General features: G+C 41.9%; 2 protein-coding genes across 9 annotated transcripts in view; one reads left to right on the top strand and one right to left on the bottom strand.

Moving 5' to 3' along the window:
* LOC121673232 (neuronal membrane glycoprotein M6-b) overlaps positions 1-16,459 on the top strand; it is a 44,930-nt gene that overhangs the window by 22,807 nt on the left and 5,664 nt on the right. For all 6 annotated transcript variants that reach the window (XM_042046371.1, XM_042046369.1, XM_042046373.1 and 3 more), the window contains 3 exons: positions 7,884-8,070; positions 11,491-11,647; positions 14,775-14,946. In XM_042046371.1, coding sequence (XP_041902305.1) covers positions 7,884-8,070; positions 11,491-11,647; positions 14,775-14,946 — 516 coding nt within the window. The remainder of the gene's footprint in view (positions 1-7,883; positions 8,071-11,490; positions 11,648-14,774; positions 14,947-16,459) is intronic.
* Positions 11,522-16,459, bottom strand: part of LOC121673231 (oral-facial-digital syndrome 1 protein-like) — a 41,620-nt gene continuing 36,682 nt past the window's right edge. For all 3 annotated transcript variants that reach the window (XM_042046364.1, XM_042046365.1, XM_042046362.1), the window contains exon 23: positions 11,522-13,193. In XM_042046364.1, the coding sequence (XP_041902298.1) occupies positions 13,079-13,193 (115 nt within the window). In that variant the 3' untranslated portion in view covers positions 11,522-13,078. The remainder of the gene's footprint in view (positions 13,194-16,459) is intronic.

Genomic DNA, 16,459 nt, shown 5'->3' on the forward strand with positions numbered 1-16,459 from the left:
AAGATGTTCACCTTTGATTAAAGTAAAAGTCAGGTTTAAAAATCATGTCAGCCAAGTAACAGGTGGGTCTGGAGGATGGTTGGATCAAGGAAACCCAAATGTCCTTACAGATTTTCACAGAGCTGTGGAAGTCGCTCATGGAACTGAAATGCTTAGGTGCCTTTGTATTTCCACACTGTGCTTGTCTAGACCTCCAGGCATTTGGATATCTTTGGCAGTCTGCCCATTGCTTCATCTCTTTTACCTCTCTACCTTGAGTTTGTCCAAAATCATTGCCTTGGCTGGCACCTATTGAAGCAGCAGTTCCTGCATGTTGACCCTCCAGAGCGTTTTTCCAAGGAAACAAAAATAAGGGAAGCGAGGGGAGGGAGGCCAGGGCAAGGACAGAAAGGAAGGAGGGACGTCAGGCCTGTTGAGCAGTGAGTTGTTGATGTGTCGGCTGAGTTACAGCCCCAGTTTGGAGCAGCAGCTGCCCTTGCTGGTACAATGTGTTTGAACTTGGAGCTCTGTGTGCCAATGAGCGCTTCCACATGCTCAGGCGGCACTGAATCCCGAGGGTTATTTTGGATAGTAAAATACTAGAACAAGTCTCCAGGAGAAATAGCACCAAAGCTTATATCAATAGTGCCTGATCTGCCCCTTATGTGAGAAGTCTCTCTCTTTAAATCACCAGCTTATTTTTTTCCTGCAGAAGTAGCTTAAGGCTAAGAAATATCCCTCCTCAACAATTCCCACTGAAACCTGTTTGAAGTAAGGCCTTTTCCAAAATATAAGTTAGATGTTTTTCTTCTGCTGTGGATTCCACTGTTTCATGGGCCAAAAGTAAAACAGAGAAGACATAAATTAAAATAAAATTCTGCCTGACCTTTGTCCAAATGCAGTAAAGAGCTATTCTCTCATCCCACCATCTCATGGGACAGCAGCTTCTTCCTGTGCAGGTCCAACTCCTTTCTCTCATACAGCAAACACCTGGGATGGGCACTTGCAATAACTATGGATTTAGTGATTCCTATTCTATTGTAGTAGATTTCACTGTTTGAAAAAGATGACTTCAGAACACCTGTGAGCTTAATGAGCCTTGCAGATGTTGGAATGATATAGATGGGGGGAGTGTGTGTATTTCACTAAATTTGAAGAAGGTAAACTGGATAAGGCATGTAAAAAACCCATTCAGATCATCTGTCTTTGCATGAAACAGGTTTGGTTCCTGCAATGGGAGTGCAATTTTTTTTCCTATAAGAACTGCTGATTTGGGAAGAAGAGATTTGGAGAGAAAAAAAAAAAAAGATGGTTATGATTACTGCTATCTGTTCTTAGAGTCTTCTCTGCATCGTTTAACATCATCCAGAAGAAACAAATCTTGCCGTGGTAAAACAGCCTTTTCTCCAATTTGAACATCATTTTTTCTTTAGTGAGAGAAAAAAAAAAATAGCTTTTGCTATGGATGAACATTGATAACCTCTGAAAGGTTGTTTGGTTTGTTTGGACTTTTTTGTTTGTTTGTGGGGTTTTTGTTAATCATGGTAGAAAAAAAAAGTGCTTGATTTGAAACCTGTGCTTACTGTATTTTTGGTGACAAATTCAGGAGTCACTTATTATCATTACTCATACAATACCACAGAGATACTTGGTGCTCTGTGGATTTGAAAAAGGGTCTGATAATGGTTCCTCCAGGCTGTGAGATGCTTGTTCTTAGTGCGCACCAATTCTCTTGCTTTCTCTGTGTTGGTTTCCAGCACAGGAGGTGTGAGCAAGGACTTTTAGTTCTCTTCTACACATGAATATGGAAGCATCTAATGGATAACAGAGAATAAATACCTTCTCAGAAGAGGGGAACTAGCTGTATGACAGTGCTGAAACCAAACATCTTGTATCTGTATCAAGAATAACTGGAGAAGTTACAATTAATGCTGATGACCTTCAGAAAGGAGCTAGTTGTTCTTCAGGTAGCTCTTAAATAGTAGAGATTGGGATGAGATTTACTGGATGGATCAGACCACCCCAGATCTCACAGGTTTTTACTTGGAAGTAGCATCTTGTGCTGGCCACTTTGAAGGATAACAGAGATGTCTTGCTGCATTTCAGGTCTGATCCTTTGTGGCAGCCCTGATGGCTGTGTTCTCCAAAGGTCATGTCCCCTCCATCACAGGGACTTTGCTGGCCAGGAAGGAGTTATTGATTAACAATCCTGGAAGAGGGGAATGCAAATACAGTGGGGAGATTATCAATCTGGCTAGACTAAAGTGCACTTATATTAAGTTTTCTGGCTCTCATGAGTTAAATTCTGTATAAGTTAATTTTACAACTTCTTATTTGTGTTGGACAAAAAGGCAAAATTAGTAAATACTGAGCTTGAAAGGAAGTTTTCTGTGGAAGAGCTTCAAGAGGTTTGTGGGAGGAGAAGAAAGGATTTTCTGTATTTGAGCTTATCACTTATTTAGTCTGTTTAATGTTAATCCAGAAGTGTGGTGAGTGAACATTTATTCTAAGTAGTAACAGCAATTTTAGCCGTGTGTCGTGTTCTGTAAATCAGCAAAATTTAAGATGAGCAGCAATGGGTAAGGATAGAGCTTGGACAAAGACTTCCATGTGATTTAATGCAGAGCCTTTTTATTTTAGTATCCTTACCAAAGTGTGGAGAGAAATTTGTCACAGGCTTTAAACTTACCCTTGTAAGGTTAAATGTTTTATCTTACTGTGTTGCCACTGACCCTTGGCTGCAGGTGTGGGTGACAGATGTGAGGAGTTATTGCCAGATATTGGCTTAGTCCCATGCAGAGAAGAAAGAAGTACATTCCAGTTTTGTTTCTGAGGTATTAGTCTATTCCCACATCCCTCACTGCTTCTCCCATGGCTGCCAATCATGCAGCATGTAGGAAAATGTACATCCTAGCATGCATAAGCCATTCAGAATGGAAATTTTAAAAAATACGGTGGGTGGCAGACAGTAAAATTGGCATTTGCTTTCATTGACATAAAGTTCATTTTCTGACAAAGATCCATGGTGATTTAGGACTCCAAGGGTATTATTCATGCTTGGCATTGAGTAATCTTCAGCACTGGGGAAGCAGGAGGTGAGAGTCAAGTAGTGAGTTGTCCTCTTACATTTATTTGTGAATTGGGAGTAGTGCTACCAACACTAGGCTCCTGTGGATGTGTAGTAATGAGCCCGATTTATATGTGATGGCTACATTTAAGATATTCTCTAGTGCTTTCATCTGAGGTGTTACCTAGTGCTTTTTTTCCCTTGGATTTCTTGCAACCTTCTTTTTGTTAAAAGAGTTCCTCCCCACTTGCTCCCTGAGCTGTGGTGCTGAAGCCAACAGAGATTGTGGTTCTGTGGTGGAACATGATGTGCAATTTCTGCCATGTATTAACTGGGCTGGTGTCTGACAGGCCAGGATTTCCTAAAATGCATTACACAATTACAGGAAGTGAGTGGTGAGGAGAAAATGATGCCCATTGCTTTATCTTTCATGTGAGGGAAAGAAAACAAACTTCTAAAGAAAAGGAAGTGGGAACTAACTCATGGCAGACAGTCACAGGATCCTGGAGGTTTAGTTCCCTGAAAGGGAAAGCTTTTCAAAGCTCCTTTCAGGTTTTCTTGGTTCCTTGGTTTTTTGTTCCATAGTGACTTTGGCTATGGGCCTGTGGTTAGTACCAGAGGTGCACTGAGGTACTCGTTCAACCTAGGAGGTGTTTGGAACATTAGACAACAGGCTGGTTTTCTGTCCAGGAGGTGTGGATATTCCTTCTTTACATCATGTTTTCCATGCTTTGCTTTGAGGCATGGCTTTGTGAACATCTGCCTGTCCCAGCTTTTTAAGTCTGGGCTTGAATGATGTATGATCTTCCTAGAGCAAGCCCTAGGAATAATCAAGGAAGCTACCTGATCCTATTGCATTGTCTTTTGTCATTTCCAAAGCACAGATTTGACCTTAGTAGGATAAGGTAGTCCAAGAACTGCCTCTTCTTCTTTTTTTATTTTAAGACCACTTTCCATTATTTCTCTATTACCTTGCTGTTCCGAGTTTAAATCTTAAAGCTGTACTTAAAGTACCAATGGAGGTTTAGCCACACAGTCACCATTTGGCATGGGAAATTGAATGGCTAAGCCCCTGCATATATGCAGTAGGCTATACACTGCTGGGCAGATTGTATAATTGTTCTTCATACATTGAGCAACTCATTGCCGATTTATGTACATATGTAGGTTCATCCTTTACCAATTTCCTGTGACTGATAGCTTCCAGGAGTTTAAAAGAATAGCTGGTTCCTGTTTCTTTCTCTTCTCTTTATTTTTGTCCTTTAGCAAGAATATTTGTGTGTGTGTGTGTTTAATAGCATTCATTCCCTAGAGAATAATCTCAGTCTTTGTTTTAGCTGGCCTCCTTCTGAGAGTGTGTTAAATCTGTAGCCAAGATCACAGGCAGCTCTGGGCAAATCATTGGGCTGTTATTAACCTGCCTCCATGGCAACTGCTGCTCGCCAGCCTGAGGACAAAAAATGTTTTTATTCTGCTGAGTTGCACAAAAGGTTCTAGTGATGCCTCGTACAAAATGGCCATTGAAAGGGGAGATGCAGTGATGTGTGTTTGTGCTGTACAGTTTCATATTTAAATCATTTTACACTGTTTCATTGGAAGTGGGTATACAGCTGAACAGTTCAGTGTTTTGGCCATATGGAAAGTAAAAACTAACAGAAAATTGGAGCTGAACTTATTTTAATACTACTTATTTTTGTCAGCTTGAGTTCACAGGCCTTCAGCCTGCAGTTGTCATCAGAGTATTAGCAAGTTATTTTGTGAACATGAGCTAGACAAACATCATCCTGGGGTTTCAGTTGTACTGTGTGAAGATAGTTGCTGACTTGGAGTTACAGAGAGAGAACATAAAGGCTTCCTGGAAAGCTTTCTAATTGTTTTCAGAAATCCTCTGCTTTGCTTCAGTGCTTCTTTGGGAAGCTTGGTACGCGTATCTTAGTTCTTGATGAGCTTCAAACTGTAGCTGGTTTTGAAAGCTGCTCTTAGCAGTACTGTTTTAGTCTTCTGTTAAAATCATAAAATCAGTTGTATTGCTCAGGCTAGGCATGGCTTTAATCTGCTCATAAAGAGTGTTCACAGTGGGATCTGGGGGGGAGGTCTGGCAGCCCCAGCACTGCGATGAGGTTGTGTCCCGCAGTTAGTTACCCTCTGGCAGGAGGCTGTGTAGCTCTGCTGTCAATTTGGGTGCAGAATGACTACGTGTGGATGGATGCTGTCTCTTGGAAACATGCTGGTTTGAGATGCTTCATGTGCTTGCAAGATGGCTGTGTGCTATTTCCAGGTGTACCAAAGTCTCTCTGATTCCTGCTTTAGTCTTGGGGTCAAGGTGAGTAGTTCCTGCAGTTCTGCATTTGGGCAGTTTTCTGTGCCCAAAATAATGTGGTTGCTTTAGACACCTCTGAGGTTGTCCCTTGGCTTTGTTCTGCACTGAGAAAATGAAAGCCACCCAAATTCTGTGATGCCTTTTTACTTGGACTGCAGAGGAAGACAAAGAGTATGGCCACAAAGACGATCTGTGCAGCTGCTAGTTGCTGAGAGGTGAGAGGGGGTCTGCCACTGTTGCCTTGTGTTCGAGGGTCTGTGGATTAGTGGCAGATAATTGTCATGTGTTTGAGTAAGGGATCCAACAAACTCCTCAGGGCAAATGTTCTGCCAGTAGCCTGGAAAGCTGGCTTGGCGGTATGGGGTATTAAGCATCACTCCTGGGTCTACACCAGTTTTTAGTTTTGTCAGGCTGCTACCATTTTCTGAAACCAGCAGCTTTTCTTTTGGATCTTGTCAGTCTCTTGGTTTTGCTTCCAGCTGTTTTTATTTCCTGTCTTTGATAGGATCTTTCTGCTAAGCAGTCTGTGGGATCAGCATGATTTAGGTGATCAGCCTCTACACACTGAGCAATGATCAGGCGTTGGGTCTCCTGCTTTAGGAGTGTGGCCCGAAGGGTGGTTTGTTTTGAGCTGGACTGTGACCACATGTGTGTTGTCTGCTGGGTCAGAGCATAGTTAGTCTTGGATAATCTTTCATGGCTAATCCTGCACCAGGTGCATTTCTTGAATTAACTCTGGGAGGTTTGGGCCTGACCTGGGAGCAGATGCTGCAGAGGTGAGCCAGCCTCACATGTACGGCTGCTCTTGCATGTGAGCTGCTCTCAGGCAGGTTCCCCAAAGCAGAGGATTGCTCTGCAAGGTCTGGTGTCTGAACTCAGCTCTGGACCTCTGTGATAAAATGAAACTCAGAGATGATTTCCTCTGATAGCGTGCATTTGGATTTTGTTTGGCCTGTTACTGCCGAGCTGCAGTGTTTGTTCATTTGGCAGTATTTTTGTCATGAAGATAGTTCCTACTGAGTGGACTCCAGCTGTGGGTAGACTATAAAAACTTCCCAGGCTTGTTTCTATACAATTAAATCTTGTCTGCAGTTAGTGAAGTGGTGTTTCGTAAGTCATTTTGATGGTGATAGCTGCTTAAGCCTGACTAGGGCACTTGCTAGTGACTCTCTAAAAGAAGAGTTTCTCACTTATGAAATGGGAAATCTTTCAGTTATCGGATACATATTATTCCCCAGTGCCTCACGGAAGTGCCTGCTCTGCAACTCATTCATTAGTGGGAAAGAGAGGGGGATAAAAATAAACTTGCCTCATGTGGTGGCTGGAGACTTGCTGATCTTTGTGAGGAAGTTTTTGGGTGGGAAGATGTGATGTGATGTCCTCATTTGCCAGCTGTCTCCGTGCCTTCAAATGCTTTGTCCGTGTAGCGCCTTGCCGTAGCAGCAGTGGCTGTCCTGCGACGTGCGATGCTGGCCACTCCATTAAGCATTGTCTTAATGGCTTGTGTTTTGTGCAGTTGTATGAAATGCACATTAATGGAGACAGCTTAATGCCATCACCCTGAAGTAATGAATTGGTATGGATTGCCATTACCATTATAGCGCAGTTAAAAGCTGTGTTTGTTTCCGATTTACATTTCCCAGCTTTGTAAGCAGATGGGTTTTCAGGCCACGCAGTTGGAAGGAACCTGGCAATTCAGCTGCAACCTCCTTATTACAGTGTTCATACAAATAGCAGCTCTGGGGGGGTGTTTTGTTAACTCAGACCAGTTAAACAATGCATTTCAGTTGATTACGCTACTGCAAACTGTATTCAGGGATCACTGTAAATCCTGTGTATCCTATAAAAAGCTGGAAATGTATTGTCTGTGTAATACAGCTTCATACAGCTGCCCTCGACAAAAATTGTTACTCTTTGGAACCCATTCAATTTTTCTATTGTTAAAGTGTCTGTATCCCTGTAACCTCATATGGATTTATATAAAAAGATAACTTGAGAGTACTGGGAGAGTGTAGGGTAGTTAGGTTTTGCAGACCTAAATTTATTCATCTTCCAATGAAAGTGCAAAATACCTCCTACTTTTCCAAAAGCCTTTATTATCTTGAGTATTTGGCACTCTGGCTCGCAGAGTGTTGCCATCATAGCTGGTGCTCCTGCCATTAGTAATGCTGAAACACGGTGAGTCCTGGATGAGCAGCTGAATTGCGATGGATCACTTTAGACAGTGATTTTTTTTCTTTTTCCATTTCATAGGCTGTCTCATCGATCTCCTCTTGATCCTGTAAAGACAGAAGCACTCAGCCCACTTTCTGGGCTTTGAGTCCATACCAACAGATCTGTAGGTCACTGCTTTAGAGGGTGATGCTGTCTTGTACCACCTATAGATTTTTTGCTTAGCATGTCAATGCCTGGGCCTTTTATTCCCTGTGGCTTTTACCAAGTGGAGGACGAATGTTCTTTTCCTCATAATTTGCTTTTTGCTCATGACCTTTCTTTTGCTTTCTTTCTTCTGCTTAGGTTGCTTTGAATGTTGCATTAAGTGCCTAGGAGGAGTGCCATATGCTTCGCTCGTGGCAACCATTCTCTGCTTCTCGGGGGTAGCGTTGTTTTGTGGCTGTGGCCACGTGGCACTCACGGGAACTGTGTCTATCCTCGAGCAGCACTTCTCCACGACTGCCAGTGACCATGCTTTGCTGAGTGAAGTGTAAGTATGCCTCCCATTCCCGTTATTCATCATAACACCCTCATGCTAAATAACTAGAGATGGATTCAGACCTCAGTCTCCGCCCCTGAGTATTAGGTTGCTTGTTTTTGTAACAGCACTCAGTCATTTATTGGTGCTCGCATACAAAGAACCAAAGTGTGTATCCTGGTACACCTGTTCATATTGGGACCAGTATTATTTAATATCTTCATCAGTATCATAGACAGTGGAATTGAGTGCATCCTTAGCTGCTTTGCAGATGACACCCAAGCTGAGTGGTGCAGTTTGCTTACCTGAGAGAAAGGATACCAGCCAGAGAGACCTTGAAAGCCTTGAGGAGTGGGACTGTGTGAACCTCATGATGTTCACCAGGGGCAAGTGCAAGGTGCTGCACATGGGTCAGGGCAATGCCCAGTATCAATACATGCTGATGTACTGATATACAGATGAAGGGGTTGAGAGCATCCCTGCCAAGAAGGACTTGGGGTGCTGTTGGATGAAAAGCTGAACATGAGTTGGAAATATGCACTTGCAGCCCAGGAAGCCAATTATATCCTGCGCTGCATCAAAAGCAGCATGACCAGCAGGGTAAGGGTGGGGATTCTACCCCTTTGCTCTGGTGAGACCCCACCTGCAGTGCTGCATCCAGCTCTGGGGGTCCTCAACACAGGAAAGACATGGACCTGTTGGAGCGAGTCCAGAGGAGGCCACCAAGATGATCCGAGGGCTAGAACACCTCTCCCATGAACACAGGCTGAGAGAGCTGGGGCTTTTCAGCCTGGAGAAGAGAAGGCTCTGGGGAGACTTTACAGCAGCCTTCCAACACCTAAAGGGACCTACAAGAGAGCTGAAGAGGGACTTTTACCAGGGCCTGCTGTAAAAGAACAAGGGGTAACAATTTTATTCTGAGAGTAGTTTTAGTTTTTGTTGATGACATAAAGTTGGAAGGGATGTCAGGAGTAACAGGGAAGCATGGTTCTGTCTATCCCTCTTCAGAAGAAGCTGGACTGGTATATGAGAAAAAAGAGAAAAAACTGGAAAGATCTGCAAATGTAGCCTTTGGACATAACCATTGGTGAAATACTTGGGTCTTTTATGTTCCTGAGGCTCCTCTGTGAGGGCAGAGGAAGGCCTGGAGTGCTGCCTTGTGTCCCATGTCCGGCAGCCAGTCTGGCTGTGCGTGCTGTGATGAGGGGCCCCTGTGACGAGCACGGTGGGCATGGCACATGCAGGGGTGCACAGGCAGCAAGCAAGACACAGCTTTCAGGGTGATATTTGAAGGCTTTGGTATCAGGGCCATATGCAGCACACTTAATTCTTACTTTCTTTTTGATTTCTCTTGTCACTGACTCCTTTTATACGCTTGCAGGCATAGACCTGCCAGTTTGTTGCATGCCCTCTGAGCACTGGTGCCAGTCCCACAGCACCATTTCAGGGCTTCTGCTCTCCACAGGACCCTCTGTCTCCAGACTTGCTCTGGGCCTGCTCCCCACTGGGGTCCTGCCTCCCAGCACTGGACACGCTCAGTCCCTGGTTGTGGCCAGGCAGTGTGTCCCCAGCTCCAGGGCATGAGCCACCAGGGCCCTGCAGTTAGACACAACATTTAGTAAGAAAATGTAAGCAGCTGTTCTTCAGCAACTGGGTAACAAAACACCCTGTGCTTGCATCAGTCTCCATTTGAGCAAAATAGAAGAAATTGCAAAAGCAGCAGTAACAGGCAGCAAGTTTTATGGTTTGGAGAGTTGTTGACAATGGTTCTTGTCATGTTAGCACCAGCAGCTGGGGAAATGCATAATTCCTACCAGAGCAGCTCAGGGCTCGGCTCTGGGCGAAGGGGGTAGCAAGGGAGAAGTGTTAGAAAGGGGCAAATAATTTCAGGCTACAGAGACATTAAAAAAAAAAAAAGAAAAATACATTAGTAAGACACCCTATGGAATAGACTTTTTAACCCCTTTTCCTATTACTGATTTCTGGTAGCATGCATTGAGTCTCTCCTGGACTATCAATGATGGTGAAATGATTTCTTCTATACTCTCTGAAATCCTGAGTTAATTTTTTTGTGCTTTACAGCACAGGTGAAACAGACGTATCCTGTTATTTTTTATCAGGTTGGAAAACAAAGATAATACCTCCCACATAAAATTTTAAATGAGCAATATTCTATTTTGATACAAGGGTAACATTTAACTATATAAATGGTAGTCATTAATTTTCTTTAAGCTAAAACATTCAGATGCTCTTTGGAGATCTATGTTAGCAGCTACATTGTGGAGAGTGGCAAGAATTGGGAAAAAAAAAATCTGAGGAAAACATTTATCCTCAGAAAACTGGTAGTGTGGATGTATAAATTTAACCTCTTGGTTTTGTGAATAGCTTCATCCAAAACAACCATTCCAACAATCAAATTCCTTTTAAGAAGTTCTGGAGTAATCATGCTAATAACGAAATATGACTTTTGGAGACCAGAAGTGTTGTATGGAAGATCTGGCATTCTGGTCCTCCAAAACAATTAGCTTCAGATACAGAATCTGATTGATAGTATTTAGAAATCATTCTTTCCATCTACCTCTTCTAGCTAAAGGAAAAATACTGTTAGAATGTCATTGCAGATGGTAGATGTTTAAGGAATCAAAAACTTTCTCAAATACCATCTGAGGGAAGTGCTTATACCATGTGCCCTGAGATGATCTTCCTCTAAGTGGTTCCAGAATACCTAAAGTGGAAGTGTTTCCTAAATAACTCTTTCATTTTTTAAGAGAATTTTTAACATTTTGAGGCACTCAACACCGCTGTGACTTAAAGCACTGAAACTACCAGCTCACTTGGAACTACCCTTCCAGGCTGTAGAGCAGTCTCAGGAGAAGTCACTGCGTGTTTGCTGAGTTTTGTATCAGACAAGTATTATTGAATTTAGAAATTTTTGCAAACTTAATTGGATTTCACAGGTGGAAATGATGAATTTCAGGGACTGCTTCCTTTCCCTAAGCCGAAGGAATGGCCACAGAGCCTGGTAGTTCAGTCAGGGGTTTGGCTCCATGCTTTGCCATTTCAAGGCCCTGCTTTGTCCCTGTCAGACATTCCCAAGTGAGGCGTCAGGATCAGTAAGAGGAAAAAGAAAACCTTCATAGTGGAGGCATGAAATTGCAGCTTTAACCTGGTGACAAACACCAGTCAATGTAAGGACTGCAGCAGCAGCCGGGGATGCTCGGGTGGGTGCAGGACTAAGGCGCATCAGGATTGCTTACCTGGGAAGGGGCACAGTCATACCAGTGTTTTCCTGCAGTCCGCTTGCTTAAAATGCTAAGGAGCCTTGAACTTTGTTTCTAGGAGTTATCTCTCACTTATTATAATTTGAGAGGACTGACTTTGTTTTTATAGGACTGAAATCTAAGTGTATCTTTTTTTTCTTTTCCGTTTTAGAATACAGCTAATGCAGTATGTAATCTATGGCATTGCATCATTTTTCTTCTTATATGGAATAATCCTTTTGGCAGAAGGTTTTTATACCACAAGTGCTGTGAAGGAGCTGCATGGAGAGTTCAAAACAACAGCCTGTGGCCGCTGCATCAGTGGAATGGTGAGTGGGATCAGAAATGAGAACAGCAGTCTTTGCTGGCTAAAACCTTGGGCTTGGTTTGACTCCTGGGTTTTGAACACCAGGATATTGCTGCCTTCTTTGTTTAACTCCTTGTGGGTGGTCAGGGTCAATCCATGTCTTGGTTCTTCTTTGAACTTCAAGGGTGCTTGGTCAAATCAAACTGCTGCAGATGGGCTGGGTGGGAACTGCCATAGCCTCCCCTGACATAAAGCTGAACCCACTGGTCTAAACTAAACTGGGGAGACTGCTAATTTTAAAACCTTAAATGTGAGCCAAAATGAAATTTGTGCTTTTAAACGTGGAACACTTGAGTGATGCTTAAAGGCAGACTGTAAAATGGCTGTGGTTTGCAGAGCTATTTAAATATCAAACTGTAATGGCTCTGACTTCCATAGTCAGTTGTGCTTGAGTGTCTGGATCCTTCAACAAACAGTAATGAATGAATGAAACTTCGCAACATCTTTGCACTTGAATCAAGTATTGATTTGCAGATGGCAAAAGGCAGACAGATAGAACAGCAAGGCTTTTTCACAAAGCCAAAGCAGTTGGAACTCTAAAGTTACCAGCCATATTCTCTTCCGTATACTTCTGTATTTGAAGAAAATTGTAAGCAAAGTTTAACTAAAAATAAAACTTCAGCTTCTCACCCACATTGTCCCCAAGGGCACACCGTGCAAGAACAGCCATAACTGCATTTCTGAAAGAAGATTTCAAAGCTATTACTGAAAATCTGAATTCAAAGCTCGTAGTTATGGAGGAAGCTAAGCAGTATGACAGATCGCCCACGGGAAAGTGTGGGTGAAAAGAGAAGAGGCTTTTGATGTGATTGTTGCATTTTAATATACAGTCTAGATCCTGTACTTAAAAAATATGTACTTTCAGCTGGTTAAATACAAAAGAAATGCATGTTTATTTTCATGAGAGTTAGCAATTTTCCACTGTGCTGTTGGGTATTTACTGAATTTTTTGAGAGCTAATAAAAATAAGGCATCTGATAATTTTCTAGTTAAGCAGCTATTTGCTCAGGTTTTTTCTAGCAAGCATGGTCTTCACCAAGGAGCAAAATTAGATCTGTATTTTCAAAAGATCCAAAATAAAATAGAAACATACACATCCATGCATCTCATCAGTGCAGACAATTCCTTGTGCATTTGAGTAGTTGCAGGCACATGATTGTCGCTGCTTATACAAACACCAGTGTGACACATGGAAATACAGCAGAACAACATGTTTTCACATTTATCCATATTTGTCCACACAATGAAGGAGAGAATTTACCATCTGAGTAATGGCTTAGAGCTCTTGTAAGATGCATCAATGTTTGGTGGTGACAGGAAAAGTGCCTGTATGCTGCTGTGTAAAACCTTAGGGCAAGAATAAGGTTTGTGAGGAGATAAAATACTTAACAGACTAGTGACTGCAGCTGGGTACAGGCAACAGGCTTTTGGACATCCAGGGATCTTCTGCCACTTTGATCAAGAGCTTCTGTACTTCTTCTTCTTCCATTACATTGCTGAGCAAAGTCCTGAAAGACAGTCCCATCTTGCATAAGGTTGTTACAGAAGAAAGACGTCCATCTTCCCTAAATTATTTTTGTTGGCTCTGGTAATGCAAAATAGCCATTTCCCACAGTTACCACATTAAATGTGAGAGTGAGTCTATTTTTTCCTGGCTATTTTAGGAGTTAAAGGCTTTGTGCACTTCCTCTCATGCACACTTCCACATACACATATGCAAACTCATGGTTCATTTGTAGTGTATTTACAGAAATCCTTTAACCTGGTCCACTTTGTCCTTCCCAAAATCCAAAGAGAGGATTTTCAATTCTCACACAAAACATACAGGTCTGGTATAGGCGCTAATATGAAATAGGGTATTCAGCTGAGTTGTCTATAAATTAAAGTCTAGCTGGGGTTTTATGGGCCATAGCTTCGCAAGAGTTTCCACCTCCCCACACTCCACCCCCGTTGGCTGAAACCTGATCAGTTGTTCAGCTTTTGCTCTAACACTTGCCTGGTTATTCTGGAAAAAACCTGGGGGGATGCAAACTTCCACCAGTGCAGCATTAGTTCAGTCCCTTGGTTCTGGGTCAGGCTGAGAATCCTCCTCCCTGAGAGCCTTTCCCATCCTTGCTTTTGTCCTCTGACACTAAGTTTTAAGTAAGACAGTAGGACACCAGTGCTTTACTGGATTCCACCTACAGCTAAGAGAACAGCCGCAGCTAACAGTGAGAAGAGAGCACAGAAGATGTAACAGCATTCCCCCACCTTCCAAGTAGGATCCAAATCCTAGTCTCACCAGGAGGGGGGAGCTAGGAACTGATGCCAGAACTACTGTTTCACCATCACACTTAGAAGAGGAGGGGAAAAGGGACAGGGCTCAGTGGGAGGAGGGAGCTGGAGATTTCCAGAGCAATCAGTGCCACATCTTATATCTTACCAAAGAAAATGCATGTAATGTAGTTTTTTTTAAAAGAGCAAACCCAAACCAGCAAATTTCAGTGGACAAATCCATGATTCTCTAATGTGAATTAATTAATTTTCTGCTTGGCAATGTGTATTAGACCAACTCAATCCTTCGGATCTGCTGTTAACCGTCATGGTATGTTTGCAAAAAGAGGTATTTTCAAATGTTACATTCCAAATTGATTTCAATAAATCAGGGAGTATGGGAGAGCTCTGTGAGCATTGATTCACTGTGTGGTTTTGATTTGTAAGTTGTACAGAAATGCTGGTATATTATAGTTAATTTAAAAAAAAACCCTTAAATTGATTTTTGTTGGAATTTATTGGTTTTAGCCTACGACTAGCATCCCTGCTTAGCTGAGAATCTTGAGAAATCAATGGGCTGCTCTTTCTTGAGGGCAATCTGTTTACTCAAGCAGGCTGATGAAAAAGGAAATGCCTGAATTACTTTCTCAGTAGCACTTAAACTACCATAGTATTTGTAAGCAATGAGGATACTGATTTTGTGTGCTTGGACACCAAATGTTTTCTTATTTGAATTCTGAAAGTATGCTTTAAGATTATTTTGAAGAATTTTAAAGGAAAATTTAAGTAGTCTTTTCAAAGAATTAACACAAAGTGTTTGTGTTTTCTCTGCCCAGTTTGTTTTCCTCACCTATGTGCTTGGAGTGGCCTGGCTCGGGGTCTTCGGCTTCTCAGCTGTGCCTGTCTTTATGTTCTATAACATATGGTCAACTTGTGAAGTCATCAAATCTTTTCAGACAAATGTGACCGTGCCAGGGGACCAGATCTGCGTGGACATCAGGCAATACGGTACTCGTTTTAATCCCCATTAAAAACTTCATCCTTTCTCTTCAGTCTTTCCTCAGTAGTTTTGTCTCAGCCTTATCAGATGAATCAAATGCAAAAGTATCTTCTATCTCTGAATGTGCTATTACTTTTCTAATTAATTCACATTACACTGATCCTTTTCCAGATGCAATCAATTTCACTGAAGTGACAAGTCACTTATCTGAAATGATTTTGTAGTGGTTTCCAATACTGTTATATTAGGTTTGAAAATAGATCAGCCTCAAAATAAACTTCTTGGAAACAGTGCTGAGAAATAAATAACCACATTGTGGGTTTTGAACCCATATGCATATATTATGTTCTTTCAGAAAGCTGTTTTACATTTAAAAATGAAGTAAATGTCTGAATGTTGCTCTGAGAATTACTTTCAGTTAAAAAACCAAAAACCTGCAATTAAAAGTCTGCCCATAACTAATAATGAATTAATGCTACTTTCCAATGACATGCAGAAACCTAAGGAACCTGGGACAATAACTTAAAATAGGGTCAGGCTTTTCATTTCTTAAGGTGAGTTTTTCTTCAAGTTAATCTTTTTAGCTTCCCTTGTGCAGAAGATCTTTTGTCACCATTACTTTTGGCTTCATTCTAGCTAGCATTTTCTAGGAATGTTTCTTTCTTTGGACTAAGTCATTCAAAGCTGAGAAAATGGATTCAAAGTTGAAAAAGTAAGAAAGCTTGGCTTTGCTCTCCTGTCCGGGTAAGTCCAGTAGAAGAAAAGATATACTAATTTTAAAAGCAAGAAGTCTTCAATCAGTTAAACATTTACATTCTATTTTAGCAGCTCACAGCAAGAGGCTGGGAAGACATTTTCTTCAGCAGCAAAGCCTAGGAGTGAAGGGAGATGTGCTCCTCCACCTTCCTGTTTCTTCTGGTTGTTTTGCAGCTGTATTTGTGCTGTATTTTTCCCCTGATCAGTAAAACCATTTGGGTTTCAGTGCATGATGGGAGAGAGCAGCTCCCTAACAGACAACTTGTGTCACTGAGCTTTCCTCACGTTTTTGGATGAAAGTGGTAGCTGAAAGGCTGGAATTGTATACAACAGTTGCAGAGAAGCAGCTGACTTGGAAGTCAATCCTATAAAATCTTTCTGAAAGCTGTGCCATCCTGAGATAATTTCAATGACCTGCTGCTTATAGAGTTGCTAATTCCAACCAGCTGGGTGGAAATGCAAAGTTGTATGGGGAAACAAACTGGGTTTCTCTTAATTCAAGTGGGTTTTGCTTAAGCTTTACATCTGTTATAGGCCTAAAAGTTTATTTTTCATCTGCTAGATTCTGTTGACTTTTCAGACTTTCAATCATGTAGGAAAAGTAATTGGGAGTATATGAGGTGCAGCAGACTGAACTTTCTTGTAGCAGTGTTCACTTGATGCTTTTTACCTATTGGAACGAAACCAGAAAAAAAATGCTGTAATTCTTCCCTCTAGCTCTATATTCACACCCTTCTACAGTAGTTTCTTCTTCAAGTAGAACCT

The sequence above is a fragment of the Corvus kubaryi genome, unplaced genomic scaffold, assembly GCF_017639235.1.
Source record: "Corvus kubaryi isolate FWS band 111438036 unplaced genomic scaffold, C.kubaryi_AGA036_p1.0 65287, whole genome shotgun sequence".
Taxonomy (NCBI): Eukaryota; Metazoa; Chordata; class Aves; order Passeriformes; family Corvidae; genus Corvus; species Corvus kubaryi.